Below are 27,532 nucleotides of genomic sequence, written 5' to 3'. Positions count from 1 at the left end.
AGATCCTCAGAGCCTGGTGAGAGCACCGAAACATTCCAATCCATCAGATACCACCAAAGTACTCCAGCTTGCCGGAAACCACAAGTCAACTAATGCATTAGACTACACGAAGCATTCCGGCTCAAGGGACCCTACCATGGCTCACTGAATACACCTGGGCCACCGTGGCCTGACAGAGCCACCATACATTTGGCCCACCAGACTTAATGAAACAAAGCCACGCAGACACAAGCATGCACACAAAAGGCAGGGGTGGGAATGAGGGTCTTTAACAGTTTTCACCAGCTCCATCTCCCACCCCCTCCCTGCCAGGTGAGTTCAGACTTGGTACATTTGCATGGGGATGACCCTGACAATAGTGGGTCTTCTTCCTTAGAGTCCTCCGGATTAGATCCAACTCCCACCCCTTATTCTCCTCCTAGGAAGACCGCCAGGCCAAGACCCACCAAAGAGGGGTGTGGGTAGAGAAGGAGGATCAGTGACTGGCCATGGCCTGATACAGGAAGTGCATGCCTCACCCTGGTGACATCATAGGAAGTAACCTGGAGACACCACAGGAAGTGCACGCCCCCATGATATCATGAAGTAACCTTCCAGGAAGGAGACATCATAGGAAGTACCTGTCTCTCCTATCATCACAGGAAGTGACCCCCAGGGAACTACTTCCTGTGACATCATAGGGAGTGCCAGAAGCACCCCAGAAAGTACTTGACTCAGTGACAGCACGACAGGGACCTTCATGCCCATTACTCAAGGAAAAACCATAGGAGATGCCATAGGAAGTTGTTCCAGCCTTATGCCAGAGCCTTGCCCACCGGACTGGCCCAATCCCAGAGCCGGCCTCATTCCCAGCAGCACCGCACCCCTCCCCCCATACAACCTGACAACAAAAAAGTGAAAAGTCCCACCTAGGAGGGGCAACTTCAGTGAGGGGAGAGTAGCTGAGAAAATCTGGGAACTCTGAGGTCCCTGCTCCAAATGTCCCACTTCAACTCAGACTCCTCTGCTACCTCTGCTCCCATCAGGTCCCTCAGATCCGGAGCTGAAAGCAGGAGAGGCGGGGTGTTGTTTTGGGGCAGCCCCTCTTTCTAGGTGACCCAGAGGCTCCCTCCCCTCCTCCCATATGGAAACAAAAACTTATAAAGGGGCGGGGGGGGGGGAATCCTTATCAAAGGAGGGGAAAAAAAGGAGGGAAAGAAAGAGAAAATAACGCTTTGTTTTCTATTAAAATCAACAAAATGCAATATATACAGATATCACACAGACCTGGGCCCTGGGAGAGGAGGGTCAGGCCCAGTCAAGCATAGGGAGGAAGGAAGAAGGGGTCAGTTCAGGGCTGGGGAGGGAGCTTCTGGGCCCCATCCCCAGCCATCACTCAATCCTGCCTATGACTACCAGAAAGGGAGGGTGCAGTCAGGCCTACCCCAGCCCCATCCCAAGAGGAGCAGGACTCTACCGAGCTGAGGTCAGGAGTTGGGGGGCAGAGGAGGGGGAGGGGGGAGGAGGAGGGGGAGGAAAAGGAGGGACAGGGAGCCGGGTGGGAGCACACACCACAGGCCTCATCCCACTTTCTGGGGGTTTGAGGCCCTCACTCCCTGCTCGTAGGTGACCCGCTGGCTGATGAGGTATTGAGCGGCTTGCGTGGCCGCGGGGCTGCCGGTGATGGTGACCCGCCGGTTCCGCGTGCCTGGCAGGAACTCTCCCTTCTTGGAGATCTGGATGCGGGCGCCTGTCAGCTCCTGGTACTCCACCAACGTCTTGCCCCCCTTGCCCAGGATGGCTCCCACCAGGTTCTCAGGCACCGCAATCTCCACCAGCTCCTTGGCGCTCTCAGCCGCCAACTTCTCCGCCGTCAGGAAGCCCCCAGCCGCCCCCGCTGCGGCTGCAGCGGCCACAAGCGGGCCACCCCCTCCGCCCGCCCCGCCGCCCGCCCCGGCCCCGAGGTAGCCGTTGGCGGCCGCGGCCAAGGCGAAGGACCCCAGGGCTCCAGGTGGCGGGGGTGGGGGTGGAGCAGCTCCGCCCGCTGGCCCGGCCCCTGCTTCCCCGGCGTAGGATGCCAGGAGATTGGCGGCGGCGGCGGCGGCAGGGTTGGCACCGGCGGCCACGGCGGCCAGGACCCCAGAGGCTGCGGCCGAGTTGAGGCCCAGGCCGAGGGAGTTGGTGTTGTAGCCGTAACTGGCCAGCGTGTTAAGCGCCGTGCTGATGGCCAGCAGGTCGGTGCCTGAGAAGGCAGGCAGGGCGGCAGGAAAGGCTCCCACGCCCGCCAACCCCGCCGGGCCCAGCAGGCCAGAGGCGGCAGCGGCCGAGGCGGCGGCAGCGGCGGGCAGCACATCCGCGGGGCTGGCGTATGGCGAGCCGGTGGGGTTGGAGTTGGCCACAGGGCCAGCCACGTTGGCGTAGCTGATATTCAGGCAGCTGCTGCTCTGGGGATCTTCCTGTACCTTCTGCACGATGGCGCTCACGGCCTTGTGCACCTGCTCCGGTTCGCCGCTGACCGTCACCACGCGCTCCTGCAGGTTGATGCCCTCCGGCTTCTGGGACAGCTGCACCCAAGCACCCGACTGTTCCATCACGGCTTTCACTGTCGCGCCCCCCTTGCCGATGATCAGGCCCGCCGTGCTGTTGGGGACGATCAGCTTGGCCTGCGTGGGGAGCCAGAGGGAGAGTCTTTAGGGGGGTAATCGGACACTGAAAGGCAACGTTAGTCTAAGACTGGCCATCTCAAGTCATTTCCCACCCCTGCTCTCAAATGTGCAAAATCAGGCCCAGCACGCCCCCTTGATATGCACCAGTATGATTCTACTGGTTAGGAATATTGAAATATTTCCATATTCACTGGTAAAAAAAAAAGGAGCTAGTACTCCATCTCTCCTTAGTAGTCTCTCAGCCACCCTGTTCCTGAGACCCCTGGGACCTCCCTTCCATCTGGGACCTCCCTTCCATCCAGCACCTAGAAGCTGAAAGACTAACCCAGTGGGAGCCCTCCAGGACCTCTATCCAATCTTGCACTGGTGCCCATGTCCTTCTATATCATTAAGTACTCCGATTCCCAGCCCCAGAAAAGGCATCATTAGTCTCACTTTGCAGATGAGCCACTTGAGGCCTAAGAGGTGAAGGGACTTGCCCCAAGGTCACCCAGACAGCAAAGGAACTGAAATCCAGCCTCGTGGATTCCTGCTCCATTGTGCTTTCCACCCTATGACATGGTCACCTCGCTTAAGCTCTTCATTGTTGTTATGAGCTGAATTGCTGTCCCCTCCCACCCCAATTCACATGTTGAAATCATAACCCCTAATACCTCAGAATATGATTGTATATGGAGATAGGGTCTTTAAAGAGGCATTTAAGGTTAAGTGAGGTCATTAGGGTGGACCCTAATCCAATATGGTTGGTGTCCTTATAAGAAGAGGAGATTAGGACCAGACACACACAGGGGGAGGACCATGTGAAGACAGAGAGGGGGAGCTCCCTGGTGGCCTAGTGGTTAGGATTCCAGGCTTTCACTGCCGTGGCCCAGGTTCAATCGCTGGTCCAGGGAACTGAGATCTTGCAAGCTGTGTGGCGCGGGCCCCCTGCCCCGCAAAAAAAAAAGGCAGAGAGACAATGGCTATCTACAAGCCAAGGACAGAGGCCTCAGAAGAAACCAGCACTGCCGATGCCTTGAGTTCAGATTTCTAGCCTCCAGAATTGTGAGACAATGAGTTCCTGTTGTTTAAGCCACCCAGTTCGTGGTACTTTGTTATGACAGCTCTAGCAATCTAATATAGTTGTCTTATCTGCAAAATGATGATAAAAAAAGCTTACATCAGAGAAGATGGAGAAAATTGGTCACTTACATATGAGGGTCCCCCTTTCTCAGTTGTAGAGCAGCCCATCCTTTGCAGCTACAAATCGGATCATTTTTTAATAAATTTATTTATTTTTTATTTTTGGCTGCTTTGGGTCCTCGTTGCTCTGCGTGGGCTTTCTTTTAGTTGCGACGAGCGGGGGCTACTCTTCGTTGCGGTGCGTGGGCTTCTCATTGCCGTGACTTCTCTTGTTGTGGAGCATGGGCTCTAGGTGCGCGGGCTTCAGTAGTTGTGGCACGTGGGCGCAGTAGTTGTGGCATGCAGACTGTAGAGCGCAGGCTCAGTAGTTGTGGTTCACGGGCTTAGCTGTTCCGTGGCATGTGGGATCTTCCCGGACCAGGGCTCGAACTCATGTCCCCTGCATTGGCAGGCGGATTCTTAACCACTGCGCCACCAGGGAAGCCCCCGTATCAATCCTGAGTCCAGTGGGGATATTTCAAAACCAAACATCTCCTTTCACAACTCCAAGAGCATTTTTACACACAAATTCCTCCTTCTCAATCCTTCTCACGTCCCCTCAGACCTGTGGATTCTACCCTCTGAAGCTTTCATCACTGCCTCTCCTTTCCACCCCCAAGCCAGACCCTGGGGGTGTTAGGAAAATTGTGGGAGTGGTTTTGGTTGTCTGCAATAACTGGGGACAGATGCAGGCATGCAGTGGGCAGGGTCAGAGATGTTTGCACCCCGTAATGTGAGTCAGTTCCTCACAATGAAGAACAGTCTCAGGTCCTGTACGACTTTTGAATGTCCCCCTGGACATTCATGTTGGTGAGAAGTCTGTTTAGAAATCTCGCAGCCAGAACTGAGCCCCATGATACATGTAAGTATCAAGTAGTTTTTTCTTTTGCAGGTTTTAAGATCTACTGAAATTTCCAGGGATGTAACTATTGGTAAATCAAGGGAAGACTGTACTTTATTTTGTTCTGAATTTTACCAAGAGTCGTTCATTATTTTAGAAAACCATGACATCATGCAAGCTATTATATATAGAATGGATAAACAAAAAGGTCCTCCTGTATAGCACGGGGAACTATATTAAATATCCTGTCATAAACCATAATGGAAAAGAATATAAAAGGGAATGTATATATATGTATAACTGAATCACTTTGCTGTACGGCAGAAATTAACACAACACTGTAAATCAACTATACTTCAATTAAAAAAAAGAAAACCATGACATCGGAGTAATGCCTGTATCATTGAAGTCTCCAATACTACGCTCTGTCTCACTCAGGCCACGTTAGGTGTGAGCAGCTGACTGTTTCATTATTTATTTCTACTGTGGCCCTGGCTGAGTATTTACATATTAAAATTCACTTTATTTTATAACAAATAACCTTCCTTTCATCTCTCCTTTATTTGAAAGTCTTATGGGATATAGAAAATGTACATCCGTACAATGGAGTATTATTTGGCAACCAATTTAAATGAAATGAAGGACTGATGCATGCTACAACATGGATGAGCCTAGAAAATATTATGCTGCATGAACGAAGTAAGGCACAACAGACCACATATTGTATTATTCCATTTCCATGAATGTTCAGAATAGGCAAATCTATAGAGACAAAGTAGATTAGTGGTGGCTTAGGGCTGGGGTGGGGAGAGCTGGGAGGATTGAGGGGTGATAGCTAAGGGGATCAAGGTTTCCTTTTGAGGAAATGAAATGTTCTGAAATTGATTGCGGCGATGGATGCCAGACTCTGAATATAATAAAGCCGTTGAACTGCACACTTTAAATGGGTCACATTATGTGAATTATATCTCAATAAAATTGTTAAAAATCTTATAGGGCTTCCCTGGTGGCACAGTGGTTAAGAATCCACCTGCCAAAAAAAAAAAAAAAAAAAAAGAATCCACCTGCCAATGCAGGGGACAACAGGTTCGAACCCTGGTCCGGGACAATCCCACATGCCACGGAGCAACTAAGCCCGTGCGCCACAACTACTGAGCCTGAGCTCTAGAGCCCGCGAGCCACAACTACTGAGCCTGCGTGCCACAACTACTGAGCCCGCGTGCCACAACTACTGAAGCCCATGCACCTAGAGCCCGTGCTCCCCAATGAGAAGCCCCCGCTCGCTGCAACTAGAGAAAGCCCGCACAGCAACGAAGACCCAACGCAGCCAAAAATAAATAAATAAATGTAAATAAATTTTAAAAAATCTTATAGATTTTTTTTTTTTTTTTTTGCGGTACATGGGCTTCTCACTCCTGTGGCCTCTCCCGCTGCGGAACACAGGCTCCGGACGCGCAGGCTCATCGGCCATGGCTCACGGGCCCAGCCGCTCCCCAGACCGGGGAACGAACCCGTGTCCCCTGCATCGGCAGGCGGACTCCCAAACACCGCGCCACCAGGGAAGCCCTAAAAATCTTATAGATTTAAAAAAAAATAAATTTATTTTCATTCATTTATTTATTTATTTATGTCTGCGTTGGGTCTTCGTTGCTGTGCGCGGGCTTTCTCTACTCTTCCTTGCGATGCGCGGGCTTCTCAATTTGGTGGCTTCTCTTGTTGTGGAGCACAGGCTGTAGGCGCGTGGGCTTCAGTAGTTGTGGCACACGGGCTTCAGTAGTTGTGGCTCACGAGCTCTAGAGCGTAGGCTCAGTAGTTGTGGCACACGGGCTTAGTTGCTCCGCGGCATGTGGGATCTTCCCGGACCAGGGATCAAACCCGTGTCCCCTGCATTGGCAGGCGGATTCTTAACTACTGTGCCACGAGGGAAGCCCCAGATATGTTTTTTATTTATACAAATAGACATATTATATATATAATTTCAGAGAGTAAAGTGGGCATAGGAAAATATTTGTAGGAGAAAGGGGACATTGGCTCCCTTCAAACAGGCAAACAGGCAAACAGGGCTGAGAACCACTGCTCTGACATGCTCTGTTCCCTGTTGATCTCTCTGACTTCACTCTTCCCTCCCTCTTGCTGACTCCACTGCAGACACACCAGACTCCCTGCTGTTCCTCCAACTTGCCAAGCTCTGTCCAGACTCAGGGACTTTGCACCTGCTGTTCCCTCACCTGGAATGCTTTTCCCCAGAAAAGACGGCTCGCCCCTCTCTTCATTCATTGCACAAATACACCTCCCCAGAAGGGCCTTCCCTGACCACCTGATTATCAAAGCTTGTCTGTGTTTATTTTACATCTCCAGCATGGATACCTCCAGACTCATAACTGCTAACCTCACATCTCTAGTATGATGTTGAGTGGACACCTCAAACTTAAAATCTCATCTTCCTCCTCAAATGTGTTTCTGCCATGGTGTTCCTCATTTCAGCACATGGAAATGCATCCTTCCACTACTCAGTCCCGACCCTTAGAAGTCCTCTCTTTCCTTTACACTCAGCATCCAATCAGCAATTCTGTTGGCTCTACCTTCAAAACTACATCCTAGGCTATGCTAGATTAAAAGAGATTAAGGAGGTATAACAACCAAATGCAACGCATGAACATTAACTGAATCTTTAATAAAAATACTTTATAGATATAAAAGATATTTTGGGGTAATCTGAATATGGACTTTTTATTAAATAATATTATGAATTCAGTGTTAATTTTTATAGGTGTGATAATAGTAATATAATAAGATAGGACACTGTCCTTGTTCTTGGGAGATATACACTGAAGTATTTAGAGGTGAAGAGTCATGAGATCTACAACTTATTTTCAAATAGATCAACAAAAAAACAAACAAAAAACCAATGTGTGTGTGTGTGTGTGTGTGTGTGTGTGTGTGTGTGTAGAGATAAAACATGTGTTAACAATTGGTGAATCTAAGTGCAGTGTATAGGGAGTTCATTGTAACGTTCTTTAAACATTTTCCAAATAAAAAGTTAAGAGAGGGGGCCTCCCTGGTGGCGCAGTGGTTGAGAGTCCGCCTGCCGATGCAGGGGACACGGGTTCGTGCCCCGGTCCGGGAAGATCCCACATGCCGTGGAGCGGCTGGGCCCGTGAGCCATGGCCGCTGAGCCTGCGTGTCCAGAGCCTGTGCTCCTCAACGGGAGAGGCCACAACAGTGAGAGGCCCGCGTACCGCAAAAAAAAAAAAAAAAAAAAGTTAAGAGAAAAAAAGGCCCCAATACTTCCTTTTTCTCTGTCTTTTCTTCATAATACTTTTCACTCTCTGACATCCTATACATTTTATTTATTTACTTATTTTCTGATTCTCCAGAAAGAATTTAAGATCCACAAGGGTAGAGATTTGTGTCTGTATTGTTTACTGCTGGGTTGTCAGTGCCTAGAGGAATGCCTGGCACATACTCAGCCCAGAGTGGGTGAATGAATGGCTGGATGAAAGAATGGATGATGAAATGCCCAAAGGACCAAGCAGGAATGGGACTGGGTGTAGGCAGCCAGATGCATCTCACCTGGTGGTGGTGGTGGTCTCTGTGTGTGTGTGATTTTCAAATTCAGCCTGATACGAGTTTTACAGATTAACTGGCAATTCTGACTTGTAAAATGTGAAGCGGCCTAGTTTTTAAATGTTGGTAACCACTTCAAAACGTCTGAGAACCACTGTGCAGCAGCCAGACCACCAGTCTGCAGCCCGTTGCACACAAATCCCTGAAAAGCTGCCCTGGACTCTGGAGGCACCTGCTCAGGTTCAGATCCTGGCTCTACCACTGATTCTGGGCAAGGGACCTAATCTTTTGGAAACTCAGTATTCTCTTCCATAAAATGGGGACATTCATACCTCTTCCATAGGATTACTGTGAGGTCTAATAGAGATCATGCATGAAATGATGAGCTTGAAATTCAAGCATGGCCACAATTAGCCAGAACTGAGTATGGCTGCCCTCCAGATGACACAGAGTGCCTACCTCTGCCAGGTTACACCAGACTACCTCCCCTCAGTCATGTTTCTGCTTGGTCCCCATGGGCATGTCATCACCCATTCATTCAAACAAGCAACATTTGCTGAGCACCTACTATGTGCCAAGCGCCGGATGCCATGAGAGCAGGCAATTAATATGTGCCCATAGTAGGTACACATGAAATGGTTGTTGTCATTGTTATCCCCATGGGCGGACCTGGATTTAAATCCCACATCTGTGGTACTGCCACTTTGGAAAACAGTCTGGCGGTTCTTCAAAAAGTTAAACGTAGATTTATCATATGACCTACAAATTCCATCCTAGGTATATATCCAAGAGAACTGAAAACATACATCCACACATATGTTCATTAGCAGCATTATTCATAATAGCTACAAAGTAGAAACACCCCAAATTTCTATCAATTGATGAATAGACAAAATGTGGTATATCCATACAGTGAAATATTATCTGGCCATGAAAAGGAATGAAGTTTTGTTTTATGCTACAGTACGGATGAATCTTTTTTTTAATTTTTTTTTTGGCCACGTCATGCAGCTTGTGGGGATCTAAGTTCCCTGACCAGGGACTGAGCCCGTGCCCTCGGCAGTGGAAGTGTGGAGTCCTAACCATTGGACCGCCAGGGAATTCCCAGTATGGATGAATCTTGAAGACATTATGCTAAGGGAAAGAAGCCAGACTCAAAATGCCACAGAAATATCATTCAATCTATATAAACTATTCAGAATAGGGAAATCCTTAGACACTAAAAGTAGATTAATGGTGGGAAGGGGCTGGGGCAGAGGCACCTGGGGGAATGGAAAATGACTGTTAATGGCTATGGGGATTTTTTTGGGGTGGTAAAAATGTTTTAGAATTACATAGTGGTGATCAATGCACAACCTTGTGAATATACTGAAACCGCTGAATTACACACTTTAAAATGGTGAACTTTACAGTATGTGAATTATATCTCAATACAGCTGTTATTTTAAAGAAATCATTGGAAAAAAAGAAGTCTGACAAGTCAAGGGGATAGAACAGAAAAAGGTACGAAACAAGGCCTAAGGGTAAAGAGGTATCTAGTATGTGATACAGCATTTCAGAGCAATGGGGGAAGGATGGAACCTTTTCATCCAAGGAACTGTGTTCGCCAAGAAACGGTGGAAGCAAATGCCTTCACCTCTCTGTGCTTCCGTTTCCTCATCTCTGACATTGACATAACCACAGCTACTCTGTACAATTATTGAGAATATTCAGTGACTAAAATGCCTGGCACATGGGAAGCCCTCAGAAAACAGTAGCTGCCTTCCTGATAGGCCCAGATCGCAAGACCACAGCATCTTAGATCTGCACGTGCAGTTCTATGGCATCTTGGATGTTAGAACAGTAGGCTGTTAGAATAATACAGGTCTAGAATCTTGGAATCACAGAGCCACAGAATTGTAGGTGTCTTAGAGCCAGAAAGACCTCAGAGACCATCTGCCTCAGAGGTCTGCAAGTCTGGAGATTTAAAAATAATAATAATAACAACAACGATAACAGCAGCGGCCGCTAACGGTGCTTACCACGTGCCAGGCACTTTTTAAAATACTTCCATATAGTAACTAACTGAATTTTAGCAACAACCCTACGAGGTAGGTACTGTTATTATCACACTTTATAGATTGGAAAACGGAGGCACAGAGAGGTTAAGTAACTTGCCTAAGGTCACACAGATAGTGACCAGTAGAGCCAGGATCTGATCCCAGGCCAGAGTCCATGTTCAGATCCCCACGCCTTCTCCCCAGAAACTCTGATTCAGCGGCTCCAGGCCACGACTCAGGAATCTGTGTTTTAAGCTACCCAGATGACTCAGATACCAGCCAGGGCTGAGAATCGCCGGTCTAGCCCAGAGGTGGCAAACTGGTGACGCTCAGCCCATAGCCGGCCCACAGCCACACAGTGTTTTCAAAACTGAGCCAACCTTGAAAAATCAGTTGATTTAAAATATTTTTGACTTCTCTGGAAAAATGGGGAAGATGTAATACTCTGTCCCCATTCCCAAATGGCGAGAATCAAGTGCAGGTGAATAGCAGCTACCCCCTTTAGGGATGGCATGATATCTCTACGTTGAGTCCAAGGTCCTCAATCCCTTATGTTCCCTTTCCGAATCCTGGAGGCATTTCCATTTATAATCCCTGGCTCGGCCCAGCTTCCCCACTGTAAAGAAAGGGAAACTGAGGCATACAGAAGGGAAAAAGACACAGAGCAACACAGCAAGTCCAAGGCAGAAAGGGAATAGACCTGCCTCCTGACTCAAAAATCCCACGATAACGATAACGGCGACCATGTTTTGAGAACTTTCTATGCATTAGGCATGCATGATAAGTGCTTTTCAAATGTTAATGAACACTAGCCACCACCCTTAAGTGGGTACCATAATAAATCTCATTTTACATGGAGAAATCAAGTCACCTGCTCAAGGTCACACAGGTAAGAAGCATCAGAGGAAAATTCAACTCAACATCTGATTCCAGAGCCTGAGCCTTCAGCCATTATCTCTCTCATTCTTTGGAGCCCCGGAGTAATAAGGCAGAGGAAGAAGTCCTGGTTCTGTAACCTTTCGACTCCGCTATTTCAGACTTCCCGTGGCTTAGGTGGTGGAGAGGGAGGCTCAGGCACAGATGGTGCTGACCCCATTTTCCCTGCAACATGTACAAACTCTTGATGAACCCTGAGCCCCTAGTGGCCACGACCAAGGCGGAGGGAAGAGGCAGTATCCTCGCCTCCCTGTAAACTGTGGGTAAGCTGTGGCCTGCTGGTGGAAAGGGATTTGGGAGAGGCCTGGCAGGGCGCGAGGAGCAGAGATGCTTCAGCACCAAGGACAGCAGCCGCGCTCCAAGCCCCAAGCCCGCAGTCTTTGCGGGGAACGCTCCGCTCCGAAGCCTTCTTCCAGAGCTTTCTGCCCACTGTTTCCCCACGAGCTCAGAGAAACTTAGACCCGTGGTCTCCCCCACCTCAGGGCAAAAAGAATTCCCGGGAATTCCAGCTTCCTTTTACCGAGGCCCTCTCTCTTGTCTTTGCTTTTAGGCAGACTTTAAGGAACCCTCACAAGTGGCCTGTCCGCCTGCCCGGGTCATCGTGTGCACATGTATACGGGAGCGGAGAAGGGGAGAGAAAACGGGGAGTTTACTGCAGCCAACCCCGTGCTCTCTTCCTCCTTGGCCCTCTACGCAGTCAGGACCGTGCTGCCAGGGGCTTTGCAGCAAGTCCACCTGCCCGGTGTGCATGGTGGTCTTGGCAACGGGAGAGGCCCAGGAAGCGATCGGTCAGCTCCTTGCCACTCCCCTACACCACGGCTTCCAGGTAACTGAGGCAACAGAGAGGCTCTGCCCTTCCTTCTCCTTCCATCCCTCCTTGAGAGGGCTGTGTAGGAGAGGGACCCGCCCCCGCCCAATGGAACACCTTCTCTCCAAAATGCTGCCTACTCCTATTCAGTCATTAATGGAGAGAGGGAGTACCGGAGGCTGCTTCTATAATTTTCTGCCTATGGATGGGGGTGTCGCTGAAGTTACTTCCGGTGAGAACAGGAAGTGGGAAGCAGGTGGTTTTGAGAGACAATGGGAAGATGTGGAAGAGAGAAGAGGATCTGGAGAATCCTAGGAAGGAGGAATAAGTAAGGGGGTCTGGGTCAGATTCTCCCAGACCTTCACTCTCTCTCTGAATCAAGTCACTCTAAGAGGTCTGGAGTCCTTAGGCTGACTCTCTAACAATAATACTAACCACTACCATGTATCTGACTGGTAAATGTTTTACAGCCATTATCCCGTTGAACCCCCATCGCAATCCAGTGACGTGGAAGAAGTGTTTTCTCTCAAACCCCACCAGCTTTACAGAGACTCAGCCTCTGCCCCTGCTAACCTGCTTGGCTCTGTCAGGATTCATTGTGGTTTGGGGTTGAAGGATATTGACCACCTCGGGCTTGGTCATCGCTTGCGGGATTTCTCGGACCTTCTCGGCAATAAAGCTGTGCACAGCATTCAAGGCCTCTGCTGTACCCTGTACCAGGCATACTCGCTCTGTGGTTCCTGTTGAGCAAAGGAGAGAGAGGGCACACTCATCAGACAGGAAGGGGAGCATTCCTGAGAGACAGGCCCCATTTAATGGACGGAGAAGACTGAGGTCCAGGGAGTGGACCTCACTGGCCCCAGGTCACTTGATAAGCCTGGGCAAGCTGGCATGGGCTCCCAGACCATGATGGGTAGCTGGGAGAATGAGAGGAATCCCTGTTTTATTATCTGCACTTCCTCTCCCTCCCTTAAAACAACCCCAGGGGATGGAAGAATGATGCTTAAGTACTTTGCTATGCCCACAGCAGCCCTGGGCAAGGGAGACGGGGCTCAGCTGCCTCTTCCCAGTCCTTGCCGGCTCTCTCGGTTGCTTTGGCAACCATTCACTCACTCCCCCCTCCCCACCTTCTAGAAGCCGAGAGCTCAGGCCTGCAACGGTTGCCACAGTAACTGGAACCCCCTTATCGGTGTGGCTGGCTGGGTCCTCAGCCCACCCCCAGGGGGACTAGGGATGAGGCCCCGTTGCCATGGCAACCCCTGAAAGCCTGCAGCAACGGCCTCTGGGCTTTTGGAGAGGATGGGGAAGGGCTGGGGGATGGGGGAGACAGCAGAGAGGCCTGAGTGCCTGCCTGGACCCACCAGATGGAGGGCTGAGGGGTGGGGGAGGGCAAGGCTGTGGAGAGGGGAGAGCAGAGCGGGGCAAAGGCAACTCATGGAAGAGTGGAGACAGGGGGATGGAGAAAGCAGGGTGAGGTGGGTGCCTTTGCTGGCGATTCTCCAGATATTGGCTGTGGTTCTGACCTGGGCATCCTTACTATGTGTATTGGGGGCGGGCAGCAGGGAGAAGAGACACTAATTCTGGGTGATGCTGGGATATATGTGTATGGGAGAGACTCTGGGTAACACTGACTGACCAGTGTGAGTACATCTGTGAGGCTGTTTGGGTGAGTGGTGTGTGTGTGCATGTGTATACTTGGGCAGGACTGGCTCAATTATCTTTACGTGTGCGTGTGTGTGTGTGTGTGTGTGTGTGTGTGTAAAAGAAAGAGCAGGAGAGACAGAGATATAAAAAGACTGTGACATAGTGATTCCGGTAAAGACGTTTGTGTGTACTCTTGTGTGGGGGGAAAGACTTTGGGTGTCGCTGTGACGTTCAAGGTTATGTACACTATTTGTGAGACTTGAGCTGGGTGTGCCCAAGGGTTTGAGAGTAAGAAACAAAGCATCCCAGGAAGTGGCATTGAGGCTGTACGATGAATGTATAGCACTTGGAGATTGTATGACTCTGTGTGTGTGTGTGTGTGTGTGTGTAAGGGAAAGAGATATCCAGACACCCCTAGGTGTTCAAAAGACTACTTGGATGAGTGGTATGTGGAATGCACATATATGTGTAAGGGTGCGTGTATAGGAAACAGGCGAGACTCTGTGACTGATGTGTGTGAACATGAGGAAGAGAAAGAGACCAACAGGCGGACCCAGGGGTCAGTATGTAAGACCGTTTGGAGGACTGATGTATTGGTGTGTGTGTCTGAGTGTCTGAATTACAGCCAGACAAAGACGACTCCACCAAGCCTGGCCGGGGTGAAGCTGTGAGCGCCTGGCTGATTTGGACGTATTAGGTGTGTGGGGTGTGTGTGTGTGTCTCTTCCTGGGTGAGAATCTCTCTGCAGGACCAGTAAACTCCCTGGGTCTGTAAAAGGTCCTGAGTGTGCGTCAGGCTCCGTGTGCCTGTGTGTCTGGGACACTTGGGGGTGAGTGTCTGGTGTCCTGTGGGCATTCCAGTGTGGCACGCTAGTGTTACCACCCTGACCCCTTGCTTGCCATCTCTCAGCCCGGCAAGCGAGTCTCGCCATGTGTCTGAGTGTCACTGTCTTGGGTCACCGGGGTAGTTGACATCTCCCATCTCCTTTGGGCCGCTGTTCCTCACTCCTACTCCCCTCCACCCCAGAACAATGGCTTGGTCTGAGCCAAGCGTGAGTCAGCGTGCAGGCTGCCTCCGTCTGGGTGTAAATAGGAAAGGGTGTGGGTCAGGGTGGGAACTAGGGGGTGGGGTGGCCCCAGGGAAAGCCTGACTGAAGTGGCCCAGCTCTCCATCTCTGGGAGGCTTCCTTCCAGCTCAGGGAGTCTGTGATCTCACAGACTTGCAGTTCTTAACCAGGGTCCACAGGGGCTTTGGGGGACTCAGTTTAACCCTGAAAGAATATCTAATAATAACAGCTGGTGCTTACATAACACCGATCACCAGGCATCATTCTAAGCACTTTATATGTACTTGTTCACTTTAATACATGAGGCAGGCAATACTATTATTCTTCACTTACTGCTAAGGACACTAAGGCACAGAGGTCTGGGATGTGTCCAAGTTCACTCAGCCAGTAGTGAAAGATCAGCGTTTTGAACCCAGGTGTCTGGCTTCAGAGTCTGGGCTTCTAACCATTGAGCCATCCTGTGCTATATGTGGGGTGGGTGGAGTGTGTGTGTGTGTGTGTGTGGTGGGGAGAGGCATACAATGATTGCAATTCTGCTTTTGTATTTTTGATGGTAAAAAAGAATATGTATGAATTTATTAAGTAGTCACTTAAGATTTTGCACTTGGCTGCAGAGATGTTATAAATCAATAAAAAAAATTAAGAAGTGTATGTGTCCGTTTTTCTTCTGGGGCTAGGGTCCAGGGCTTCAGGCGGCTCCTCAAAATCAGGAGGAGTTTTAGAATCACTAGAATGTCTGGTGAGCTACACAGAAGACTGTGTGGCTTTGGGCAGGTACCTGCCTCTTCTGGGTCTAAGTTTCTCCATGTATGACCGGGAAGGATTGAATCTGGGGCTTGGGGTTTCTGTATCAAGGAGGGGACACCCTTTGTGTGTTCTACCCCTCCCTTTGGGTAAAGGCCAGGTAGGTTTTTGTTTCATGGAGTAGACACATCAGTGTGTGTGTGTGTGTGTGTGTGTGTGTGTGTGTGTGTGTGTGTGTGTGTGTGTGTGTGTGTGTGTGTGTGAGAGTGTGAGAGAGAGAGAGAGAGAGAGAGAGAGAGAGAGAGAGAGAGAGAGAGAGAGACAGAACCAACTAGGCCCAGAGGACCCTTTCAATTTCTCTATTATCAGTTTTTACCTTTTTACCTTTCACCAGCCACACTGAACAAACTAACCCCCACCCCCAGCCTTTGAACATGCTCTTTCATCTCCCTGGAGCACCCTTCACTGCTGCTTACCTAGCTCACTCTTATTATTCTGGCCTCCTCCTCCAGGAAGCCCTTCCTGATCTCCTCAGGCTGGGTCGGGTGCCCTGTCTGGGCTCCCTCCATCCTCTGGGTTTCCCTGGCCCAGCTCTGACCACTCTAGGTCATCAATGGTGTTCGGTTTATCTCCCCCACTGGGATGTGAGATCCGGGAGGGCTAGGCTGGGGTGCCTCAGTCACTGCTTGTGGCCCCATCTCGGTCCGGTATGGTGCTGGCATAGAGAAGATGCTCAGAGAATATATGTTGAATGAATGAATGAAAGGTATCAGCCAGGAGCAGAGGAACACATGCTTGAGCAGTAGCATCTCCATTTCTTACGTTCCTGTGGGTCCTGGGAAGTCCTAGGGACAGGACCAGGATGTAGGGAGCTGTGTCCTGCATCTCTGAGCCAGGAGCTAGTATATGCTGTATGATCTGGAAGTTCCAATTTGGGGGTGGGGAGCGGGGCTGGCTGCACATCCAGGGGCTGGGGAGAGACGCTGGCTCACGTTGCTTGTTTGAACAGTGTTCGGCCCAGGAGAGAGGCAAGGACTGTCCCATCCTCTGGGGTTCTAGGCTGCCTGGCCAGTGGGATGTGTCACTGAGTTGAGAGGGAATGACATGTGTTATGTCACAGAATGTGATCCAGGGGCAAGGAACCAAGTGTCCTTGGATGAAAGTCCCAAGCAGAGGTCTCATCCGTATCTTGTGGGCTAGGGGAGTGAGGGGGAAAACTGGGCCAGGGAGGAAGAGAAAAGGGGGTTGTGCCAGGTTCCCTGGACTGTTCTCTAAACCTCTTGCCAAAGCTGCTTAGTTAGATGGGAGGCAGGGGGGTGGAGGGAGGAGAGAGAGAGAGAGAAAGAGACACAGAGAGAGAGAGAGAGAGAGAGAGAGAGAGAGAGAGAGAGAGAGAGAATATGAATTTGTCCTGACCCTCGGCTCCAGCTCTGGTGTTTGACCTAAAAAATCCAAGGGGATTAAGGATGAACTAGAACCAGTGCTGGACCAGAGATGCAGTTCAGGGGGCCTTCCCTGGATTCCTAGATGTCAAAACTCAGGCATAGGTCTTGGGAGGGATATATGAAGGGGTGAGAGATATTGAGGGAGATTATAGAGAGTGGAGGGGCCTGGAAAAATTTATGATTGAAGGAAGGGAGATAGAGCTGGAGGAGAGGCAGAAAAGGGGCTGATTTTGGAGACAGGGGAAGAAAAAAAACACGAGGGAGCTGAGACTTAGGAGAAAAAGAGAAACATAAAGGGAGAGATGGGCAAGCAGGGGCAGAAAGAAATGAGGGGCAATGCCGGCAAAGAATGACCCCATTGAGGGGCGCTACCAACTACTGGTTGAATGGGTGACTGAACAGAGAGAGTTGGGAGAGGAAGACAGAGAAAAATGTGAGAATAAGAGAAGTGGGGGAAAAGGAAAATACGGGGAGAGAGATGGGAAGACAGAAAGGGAAGGGAAGAGGAGGGGAGGAAGAGGAAAAAGCCAAGACAGACAGACTGGCTGGGAGGCTAAGAGAACAGAGATGGGGGATGTCCAAACGGAACCAGAGAGACAGAGCAGAAAGCAGAGCAGGAGGAGACAGAGAGAAGCCGATGGGAATGGAGCCTAAGGGAACAAGAGATGGGAAAGTCAGAAACAGAATGAGAGACACATAAAGAATGACACAGATGGAAAACCAGAGCGACTCAGATTGGGGCAAGATGGGGTGACAGAGAAATCCAAAGGGAAAGAGTCTATGTAACATGCATGGCTGGCCCCCCAAGTCCTGAGGGACACCCTAACACCTGCCTCCTTGCCCCCCCCCACCAGCTCCTCCAACTGACCCAAAGGGGCAGGTGTGTGGGAAGGGGCACATCTGCCAGCACATCATGCAAATGAGCTCATGAATATGCAGCAGCCCCATTGTCTTGCCCTGCCCCCACCCCCATCTGCTCAGGCCTGGCCCCTGGGGCCGAGGGCAGCTCTGTCCCCTGAGGGGGAGGGGAGGCCCCCTACCACTCTCACTGCCCCTAGGGCAGCCCTTCCCCCTCCTAGAGGGCCCAGGTGGGAGGGATGGGAGGCCGGAGGAAGAGGGCTGGGCTGGGGCTCACCCGGATAGAAGTCTTTGGACTTGGAGAGCTTGATGGTAGCTCCCGTCTCCTTCTGCAGCTGCACGATGGTCTGCCCGCCCTTGCCAATGATGGAGCCCGCCGCGTAGCTGGGGATCAGCACCTTCAGGAAGTATTCGCCTTCCTCTGCAGGGGCACACAGAGGGGACGGGAGTCAGGGTAGAAGGCTCTTCACCTTTGGACGGTACCTCCAGGGAGGCACTGGCATGGGCTGGGCTAGGAAACCACTGGGATCACAGTCACACAGAGAAGCAATGACCAAGAGAATAGCAGTAGGAAAATGAAACACGCCATGATCTTCATTCGCTCATTTATTCATTCATTCCGCAAATAATTCCTGAGCACCTGCTACGTGCTTGGCACCATTCTAGTGAAACAGCCATGAAGAAAACAGACAAAGCTTCCTGATTTCGCAAATAAGGCAAATAAGGCCAAAAGAGTTTTGGTGATTCAGCCAAGAGCTCACACAGCTACACTCTTTTAGAGGGGGGAGACAGACAGTATGTGTTACGTTGTCGGATGGTGGTAAGTACGAAGAAAACAAAAAGAGGCAGGAAAGAGGAAGGGGAGTGTAGGTGCTGCACTGTCAGATCCGATGGCCAGGAAAGCCTTCCCCAAGAATGTGGCATTCTTTGTTCATCAAACATTTCTATAGCACCCAATATGCGCTAGACTCTGTTCCAAGTAATTTACAAATACGAGTTTTTTTTCATTTTCACACTGAGGCTGAGGGAGGTACTTAAAAAAAAAAAACCCATTCTCCAGATAAGTAAACAAAGGTGAAGAAACTGCTCCCGTTCACATAGCTAGTAGGTGGCAGGGCTGAGATCTGAACCCCACCTGGCTCCAGAGTCCATGCTCTGAACCATTATGATACACCCTTTCCAGACAGTCGAGGAGGAAACAGAACTATGGGGCTATGTGGAGGAAGAGCAAGTGCAAAGGCCCTGGGATGGGGTTATGCCTGCGTTGTTTGAGTGAGAGAGAGGTGGCCAGTGTTGCTGGGGCTGAGTGAGAGAGGAGGAGAGTTAGAAGAAATGAGGGCTGAGAGGGCTGGAGGTAGTGGTGGAGTGTTCAGGCTTGTGGACCAAGGTGGTTTTTATTCCAAGTGAGATGAGAGCTACGGGAAGGCTCTGAGCAGAGGAGGGATATTATCTGTCTTAGATTTTAAGAAGATCTTTCTGATGCTCATGAGGTGAGCAGACTGTGACATGCATGGGTGGAAGAGCATGAGGCAACTGCAATGGTCCAGGCAGGAAGTGACGGTGGTCTGACTGGTGGAAGCAGTGAAGGGGGAGGGGAGAGGAGGGCTGGACTCCGGAGAGGTTCTAACACTCACTACTGAGCCAGCGCTCTGCTGAGTGCTTTGCCAGCTTGATCTCATCCATTCCTCACAACCGTCCACTGAGGTGGGTAGAATGAGCTCCATTTTTACATAAAGAGAAACTGAGGCACAGAGCAGTGAAGGTACCGGCCCAAGGGCACCAAGACAGTTGCTGGGCTGAGATTCAAATGCAACTCGGATTCATTTTTCGCCCACCCATGCTTAACACTTTCCCCTGCTGGTGGCTAAAGACCAATGTGCTCCAGGACAGACTCAAAGACCTAGAGGTGGTGAAGTCGCACCCAGGACCCTTTATGGGGCTTTGGTCATTCTTTGTTATGGACCAGTTTTCTTGGTCATGTGTAAAGCCCTTTGTTAAAGCAGTCTCAAGGCAAGTGCCTAACCTTTCCCACCTTCTAACCAAACTGTCGCCCCCAGGGTAGACATTCGGGAACTTTCTGAGTCTAAGTTACTTTGTGATTTGGCCCCCGTCCACATTTCCAGCTGCAAACCCTCATCTTCCTCCAGGTGCACTAGACACATTTTCCTTTTTGTTCCTCAAACTTCCCTCCTCCCTCCCACCTCAGGGCCTTTGCACATTCTCTTTGCCTGGAACTCCCCTCCCTCAGTGAATCCCTCTTGTCCTTCAGGTCCCCCCTCAAATGTCCCTTCTTGGACTGGAACCCTGAGGAGGGGAAGGATCCCTCTGTCTCATGCCTTCGGAACGATGTACCACAGTCATCCAGTGTGGGCCACATCACTGAAGCTCGCCCTTGTGTCCATGGACTCATGCAGCGCCCAGCGCTAGATATGCAATAAACACTGGGAAAAGGAAGGGATGAGCCAGGCCATTTTGCTTCCAAAGCTTAAGGTCTTAGGCCATCATCCCCCACTGGTTTTTCAACTTTTTCTTTTAAGCAAAGGAAACCTATTTTCAATGTCTCCCGTGAAACTCCAACATCTAGAGCAGATAAAAGAGAAACTGCTCTGTTGAAAGTGGGGGCAGGGTGGGACTTCCCTGGCGGTCCAGTGGCTAAGACTCTGCACTTCCACTGCAGGGGCCGCGGGTTTGATCCCTGGTGGGGGAACTAAGATCCCGCGTGCCGCACCGTGAGGCCAAACATTTTTAAATTTAAAATAAAAGTGGGGGCAGGACTGGGGACTGGGAGTCATGCCCACCTCCACCTGGTCCCTTAAGATTGAAAGTTCTGGGTTCCCTGATGTGTGAAGATGGAGGTACGAGGGCAGGATGTGGCTTTGCAGGCATGGGGAGGGATCCAGAAGTAAGGGGTTTCCTTTAGCCCAAGGCAATCCTCTTAAACTTGCCTAATCAGACCACTAAGCCTATTAGGTAATTAGCCCCCCAGGGTGCCCTTCCATCAATCATCCTGACACCCGACCCCCCCAGATTACTTCCTTCCTTGGGCTCACAGAGGTGGTCCCTTGCCAGCCCTGCCCCTCAACCTGACAGAGTTGGGGGGCTAGTTCTCCACCTCTGGAAAGTTCAGAAAGATGGGAAGGTGTTCTCACTAGAACTCCATCCTCTTTCCTTCTTTGATTTCATTCCCCATCTTTTCTCCAGCCAGAGCCACTTCCCCAGCTTCCCTCTTGAAGATGGAAGGTAATCGTCTGCTCTCAAGAAAACTGGGGACGCCCCCCCTCCCCTCCTTCACATTTCCTCAGGTTTTGTCTGAGAATCTCCGAATGAAATGGCAGAAACAGCCCTAGACTGAGTGCAACTTTTGTCACTGATGGGTTGTGTGGCCTTGGGCGAGTCTCCTCACCTCTTTGGGCCTCTGTTTTCTCATCTGTAAAATGGGGACAGGAGAGCGCTAGTTCCTGGAGTTATTATCATGAATGAAATGCAAAACTGTAAAGTACTTAGGAGGGTCTCAGGCACACAGACCACTTGAGAAATGTCAGATACCATCATCATCGTTATTAATATTACCTATTTCACGAACACAGGTAAAATTCTTATCACAGTGTCTGGTACACAGTAAGTGCTCTATGTCAGAGAGACTTACTGGTAAATGGGGAAATGAGCCTCCAAGGTTTGGGGTTTTGTCAGGAAATAGAAGGAGGGGAGACCCCACTTCCTTCATCACCTTTCCCCAGGCTTCTCCCTGCTTTTTGGGGGAGGAATGTCTTCTCACTGATAGAAACGAGGCTCTGCTTCCACTCACCCTCCCAGCATCTCTGTAACTCTCTTCCCGAATTTGGCCCTTGTTGTATCCCTCTGTACTATTATTTCCTTGCTTCTTCTCTCCCTCTTCCCTCCCTCATTCCAACAAATCCTTCCTGAGCATCTGCTACGTGCCAGGCCTTGTTTTAGATCCTGGGGACATAGCAGGGAACAAGACAGACAGTCCATGCCCTTTAAGTCCACTCCCTCTTAAAATGTAAATGCATCTATTTAAAGAGGACATTTAAAAAATCATTGCTAATAGTCCGAGTTTGAAGGGCTGGTTATATTTTTTTCTCCCAAAGCACACTGATATAAACTAAAAATGATCCCCCAAAAAAGTCTGTCCGTGGACCCCCTTAAACCACCTTGTGGGCGCTTGGCAGTCCTTATATCAGACTAGTGGAAGTTTGGAGGCCCCTCCTCAGAGGCCAGAGTCCTCCTCTCACCTGCAGAAGCTCAGGATTCTAAGTCCCAGGAGTCCCCATAGTAGCCCACAGTCTGCTCTGGTTTTCTTCAGAATCTTTTGCATCTCCCACCGTGGGAAGCCCACCTCCCCCAGGAAGAAGCCAGGCCTTTATCTGCCAGCCTGCCTTGTAGCACAGGGCAGACACGTGACCTCACCTCAGCTAAACCCGGAGTCCCCAGACCTCACACATCCCACCCTGTTTGAGAAACCAAGGCTCTGCCTGTGAAAAAGTGCTTCCTTCTACCAAAGCAAAATCTAGATGCCAGAACTTTCCACCCACCCACCCTTCCCTTCACTTTTCCTTTGGGGTTCAGGCAGCTCCCTCTACACAGGACAGCAAATGAAGATGCCAACTTCAGCGCTCCGGGTTCCCCTCTGCTGTGATTTCAATATTTCCACCTCAGGATCAAGCCGCCTTTCCACTTTCTAGTCATTCTGAGTCTCTGGTCCCCCCTTCCCTTTTGTGCCCACCCTCCTCAGGAATGCTTATAAAAGTTTCCAAAAAGTAACCAATATTCCCCCACCTCCACAAATAATGTTAACCTACCCAGAAGATTTGAGGTGCTATGGGAAGAGTGGCACTTTATACAGAAAGTTGATCCCGAAAGGTGGCTCGGATCTGGGAGACGGGGCAGAATTAGATGCGGCAGAGGTGTTGTTTTGGTGACAGTATATTTCAGGGGGAACCAAAGTTGGGGTGTTGTACTCACGGTTCCTGCTCTTGTCTGGGGGTCGGGGGTGGAAGCATCGGTGTGTCCTGTGGAGGTATGAGGAGGCTGGGGTGGGATGTGCATGAGGATGTCGCTGGCGGAAGACAAGATGGCAGGGGTGTAGTTGGGAGTGGGACCCCTGAGGAGGGATGGGATGTTGGCTGGGTGACACCTTTCTGTGAATGACGGTGTTGCCTGTCCATGTGAGAAATGTAATCCAACTGTCTTTGAGTTGTGACATTGTCTCCAAGTGAGAGAGAGGTGGATGGGGTATGATTTCCTTGGGGCGAATCACCACTGGATGGTAAATCAGGAATGTGACATTCTCAGTAGCAATAATAATGATGATGATAATAGTAATAATAATAGCTATTGTTTACTGAGCGCTTACTATCTGCCAGGCCTGATGCCGTATGCTTCACATACAATCTCACTGAACCCACACAACAGCCTGGAGAGGTGGAGGTGCCTCTTACAGTACCCATTTCCCAGATGAGAACACTGAGGCTCAGAGCAGTGAAAGAACTCACCCGAGGGTCCCACATCAAGCACATGACAGTGATGAGAGGAACCCTGGAAGCTCTCATTCTAGGGCTCTTAACCTTGGTGATACTGACTTTGTGTTAACGATCAAGGATCTTGGGAGCAAGGCCTGGCTGCTGTAAGCTACATTTGGGGTGTGAGGTGTGTGTGTGCGGTGGGGAGTTGCTGTTTCTGTGTATATGGGGCTGACAGAGGTGGGAATACAGTCAGGAGTATGGGGGCCATTCTAGTAGCACCTTAAGAGTTATCATCTGTAGGAATTCCCTGGCGGTCCAGTGGTTAGGTCTGAGCGCTTTCACTGGTCAGGGAACTAAGATCCCGCAAGCCACACGGCGTGGCCAAAGAAAGAAAAAGAGGTATCGTCTGTACTCAAGAGAGACACTCTGTTACCGTGCCACCAGACTGGGATTATTTGTTTCTCCACTGAGTTCCCAACTGGAGTTTCCATCCAACCTCTTCATTCAAGCCCTCCTGTCCTTAGCGCCTCGTCTCCTTCCCGACGGTGTCTGCCTGCCAGTTACAGTGCCCAGAAGCCAGTTTTAACAGCCACCATCTCCTCTATCAGCCCCTAGGCTGGCACCATGGGTAGGAGCCAATCTGCCCAGGCTGGCATGACTTGCTGTGACACCCTAGAAAGTCCCTTACCCCTCTGAGCCTTGGTTTGCTTGCCTGAAAATGGGGTTCACTATAGAGTCTACCCATGCAATGGAGCCAGCCTCCTGAGTTCAAATCCTGGCTCTGCCTCTTATTAGCTGACTGACCTTGGGCAAGTTAATTAACCTCTCTGTGCCTCAGTGTGTCACCTGTAAGATGGGTAACATAATCAGATTGTAAGGATTATTAAATGATTGGTCCGTGCTCAGTGTTTTCCCTAATACTTCTGGTGCACTGTGGCACCATAACTGGCAGCCATTGTTATAATTTATTATTATTATTTATTTATTATTATTAGTATTACATCATAGAATGTTGGGAGAATTAAATGAAATATTGCATGTAGGGCAGTAAGCAAGAATACTGGTAGCTGCTGTCATCTGTAACTATTGTTATTTCCCCATTTGGCAGATGGTGACGCTGAAGCTCAGAAAAGGCGTGAGGTTGACCCAGTGTCCCACAGACATGAAAATATTATTGGAAGGAGCCGTCAATTTTGAGATGAAAGTCCTGGACAGTTGCCCAGCCCTGGCCCTGAGGGTTTCTGCAAATGGAGGACTGTCCTTTCGCATCTCTGGGCCTCAGTTTCCCCTGGGAAGAGTCTGGAGGAGAGGGTCCCTAAGGGCTCACCCTAGTTTCCCCACAGCTGAAGGAGGCAGGATGCACAGTGGCTGAGCACATGAGCTCTGGAGCCAGGCAGCCCAGGGCTGGAGAGATCCCAGCTTCCCCACTATGAGCTGTGTGAGTTCGGGCTAGTGGCTTCATTTCGCTAAGCCTCAGTTTTCCTCATCTGCAAAAGCAGCTCAAATCATCTCCCCCAGGGCTGTACTGGAAAATTAACCCGTATCTCAGAGCCTGACGCGTAGTAGGTGCCAAACACTTGGACCTGACCGTCCTGGCAGCATCACAGTTAGGTGGTGCTGCTGTGCTCTGAGTGCTCAGATTTTGAGCATCTCAGCCTCTTTAAGAGAAGGATGAGACCTCCTCCCCTTCCCCCCAGCAGGGGTGGGGCTGGACCTCCAGGCTGGGTTCAGGGACCGCCTGGGTACCCGACCCTTCCTAGGGCTGGGAATGGCAGTGAGGCAGGAAGGAGGCAAGGATGTGGCAGGGACACATTCATGTGTGTGCTGGGGGTGGGGGAGCAGGAAGAAGGACAGGAAACTCCCTCCCACCCCTCCCCCAACTTCCCTTTCCTCCAATTTCTGCTGGACACCCTCACAGGCAGCCAGGGGTTCCCCATTTCCTATCGCACCTGGCCAGGGGTGGCAGGGGGCTGGGACGGGAGGAAGAGATGGCTCCTGTTCATCCAAGGAGAGGAGGTGGGAGGTCCCCACCCCACCCACTACAATGCCCGAGGCCATCCCTTTCCCATCCGGAGGAAAAGGCCAGAGGAAGCGGAGATTTTGGCCAAGGTGACCGCTGGGAAGGGCTTGTCTGTTCTGGGGTCTCCCTCCTTCCAGGGAGCTAATGGGCTGGGCTCTGAGTCCCCTGACAAACCCTACCTCACGGGTAGACATACACCTAGAGTTCCCAGCTTGGCTTTTATTCTCTGGTACACATACCTCTTCACACACACACAGTGAGGGTCCCTCTTGTCTTACACACACACCCCTTCTGTGTTGTCAAACATGCAGCCATCACACAAACACACACACACACACACACACACTCCCTTGTCACACACACACAGAATCATCCCCACACCAACCATTTCACACACAGCCCCTTGTTACACATATACACACACTTGGGTGTCACACATACACCTTCCCTTTTCCCACCCCCTGGGTGTCACATGCACACGTTCCTGCACCCTGTCACATGGGTCCCCATCCTTCCCTTTCCTTGTTACACACCCTCATGAATTTCACCACAGAGCCCCAGTCTCTCCCCTGTCATACACCCACCTTCCCTTGTTGCACACACCCCCTCTGATGTCACCATTGCACACCTCCGTGTGTCACACCCAGCCACAGCCTCTCTGGAGTCACGCCCACACTCTTTTCTTGTCATATACCCACACCAGCTTCTCCTGGTCCCACCCCACCCGGGACACGCCTGTGTCACACACACTGAACTGCCATCCTCTGATCCACACAGCCTCTCATGGCTCACACCCAGAGCCGGCCCATTCGGCAGCCCACACACACCTCCTTGCATGTCACACACACCCTCTCACTCATGTGTCACACTCTGCCACAGTCCCCTCTGGAGTGACATGCACGCACTTGTCACATATACCCCTATGGGGGTCTCAAACACGGAGCCCAGCCCCTCTCACCCTCTCATCTCTTACACACACACACACACCCTCCTTCCTGTCGTATCCATGATCCCTAATGTCACATATCCAGGCCTTACAGGGCTCACACGCACACACGAACACACACACACACCTGTCCCAGCCACACATTCTCTCACTGAGCTTTACACACCCACCCTTTCCTCCATGTCACCCAACACACCCACCTAGCTTGTCCCCACGCAAAATCCCGCCCATAGCCCACACATGCCTCCCTCCGGGACAACCCTTGCTCAGGACATCCCCAGGGAGGGAGGCTGGGAAGCTCCGGGTCCACAGGCCTCCTCAGCTTCTTCCCCTCCCCCCGCCAGGACACGCCAGCCCGGGAACACCCCTGCCCCGAAAGGGTCACATCACACACCCCTCAAGGACACAGAGACACCCGATCGGAGGCACCCACGCCCCCCATCCTTTGCGCGCCCCCAAGGACACTTACCACCCCCTCCCCCCCAAGTCCTCTCAACGCAGACAAAGCTCCCAGCCCAGGGCCGCGGCGAGAGGGGGAAGGGGTCCTGTTCCCTCCCCAACTCCCCTCTCCGTTCCCCAGTCTAGGGAGGGGCGCCCTTCCCCTCCCCAGAGCCCTTGCACCTGCCATTTGGGGGGGAGGAGGCTGGAGAAAGGCGCGGCCCCCTGCCCGCTCCCCCACCCGGAGCCGCAGCCCTTTCTCACCTCCCGTGTTGCTGCGCTTGGTGCAGACCACCTCGGGGGGCGTTTCGAGGGGCCTTTTGCGGGAATCCGGGGCCTCGGGCTCCATGGGGGGGGCCTGGGGCGGCGGCTGCTGCTGCTGCGGCGGCTGCGGCGGCGGCGGCGGCGGCTGCTGTGGCGGCGGCGACGGCTGCTGGGGAGGCTGGGGTTGCGGCGGCGGCGGCGGCGGCGGGGGCGGCGGCGGCTGCGGGGCCGCGGAGGCCGTGAAGAGGCCGTGCACCGCGCCGGCGGCCATCATCCTCATGGTGGGGGGGGCTGGGGGACGGGGGAGAGGGAGGGGGAGGGAAGGGGATGTGGGAGGGGGAGGGGGCGGTGGCGGAGGGATGGGGGAGGGGGAACCCCGGAGAGGGGAGGAGGGAGGGAGCTGCTTCTGGGGGGCTGACAGAGCCTGGAGAGCGGATGTGAGCGGGACGGGAAGGAAAAGGGGGTCTCGGATAGGGCCCAGAGAGAACTGAGGGGTGGGGTCTCTCTCAAGATTACGGAGGCCGGGGGACTGGCCGCGCCACTGTGAGGGACGGGACCCCCTTCTTTGCTCCCCGGGGCAGAGGGCCTAGCCCCCCAGACCCTGCCCGGGGCGGGGGGCCGGAGGAA

The 27,532-nt window shown here is 51.5% G+C and overlaps 1 protein-coding gene across 2 annotated transcripts; it reads right to left on the bottom strand.

Annotated features, from left to right (window-relative positions):
- Positions 1 to 1,207: 1,207 nt before the first annotated feature.
- Positions 1,208 to 27,071, bottom strand: NOVA2 (NOVA alternative splicing regulator 2). Of its 2 annotated transcripts, XM_060130794.1 has the most exons (6): positions 26,906 to 27,050; positions 18,032 to 18,175; positions 12,567 to 12,737; positions 10,302 to 10,311; positions 3,979 to 4,014; positions 1,208 to 2,667 (listed from the first exon to the last, which is right to left on the bottom strand). In XM_060130794.1, exons 1-6 carry the CDS (start codon positions 26,988 to 26,990, stop codon positions 1,560 to 1,562), a joined length of 1,554 nt encoding a protein of 517 aa, XP_059986777.1. In that variant the 5' UTR covers positions 26,991 to 27,050; the 3' UTR covers positions 1,208 to 1,559. The 2 variants fall into 2 exon arrangements, with proteins under 2 accessions (XP_059986777.1, XP_059986776.1); XM_060130793.1 differs by lacking the exons at positions 3,979 to 4,014; positions 10,302 to 10,311 and having other exon boundaries at positions 1,208 to 2,642; positions 12,571 to 12,737; positions 26,906 to 27,071.
- Positions 27,072 to 27,532: the final 461 nt, after the last annotated feature.

This window comes from Lagenorhynchus albirostris, chromosome 19 (genome assembly GCF_949774975.1).
Source record: "Lagenorhynchus albirostris chromosome 19, mLagAlb1.1, whole genome shotgun sequence".
In the NCBI taxonomy this organism is placed as follows: Eukaryota; Metazoa; Chordata; class Mammalia; order Artiodactyla; family Delphinidae; genus Lagenorhynchus; species Lagenorhynchus albirostris.
Note: the sequence above shows the minus strand (reverse complement) of the source record. Positions and strands in the feature narration are given on the sequence as shown.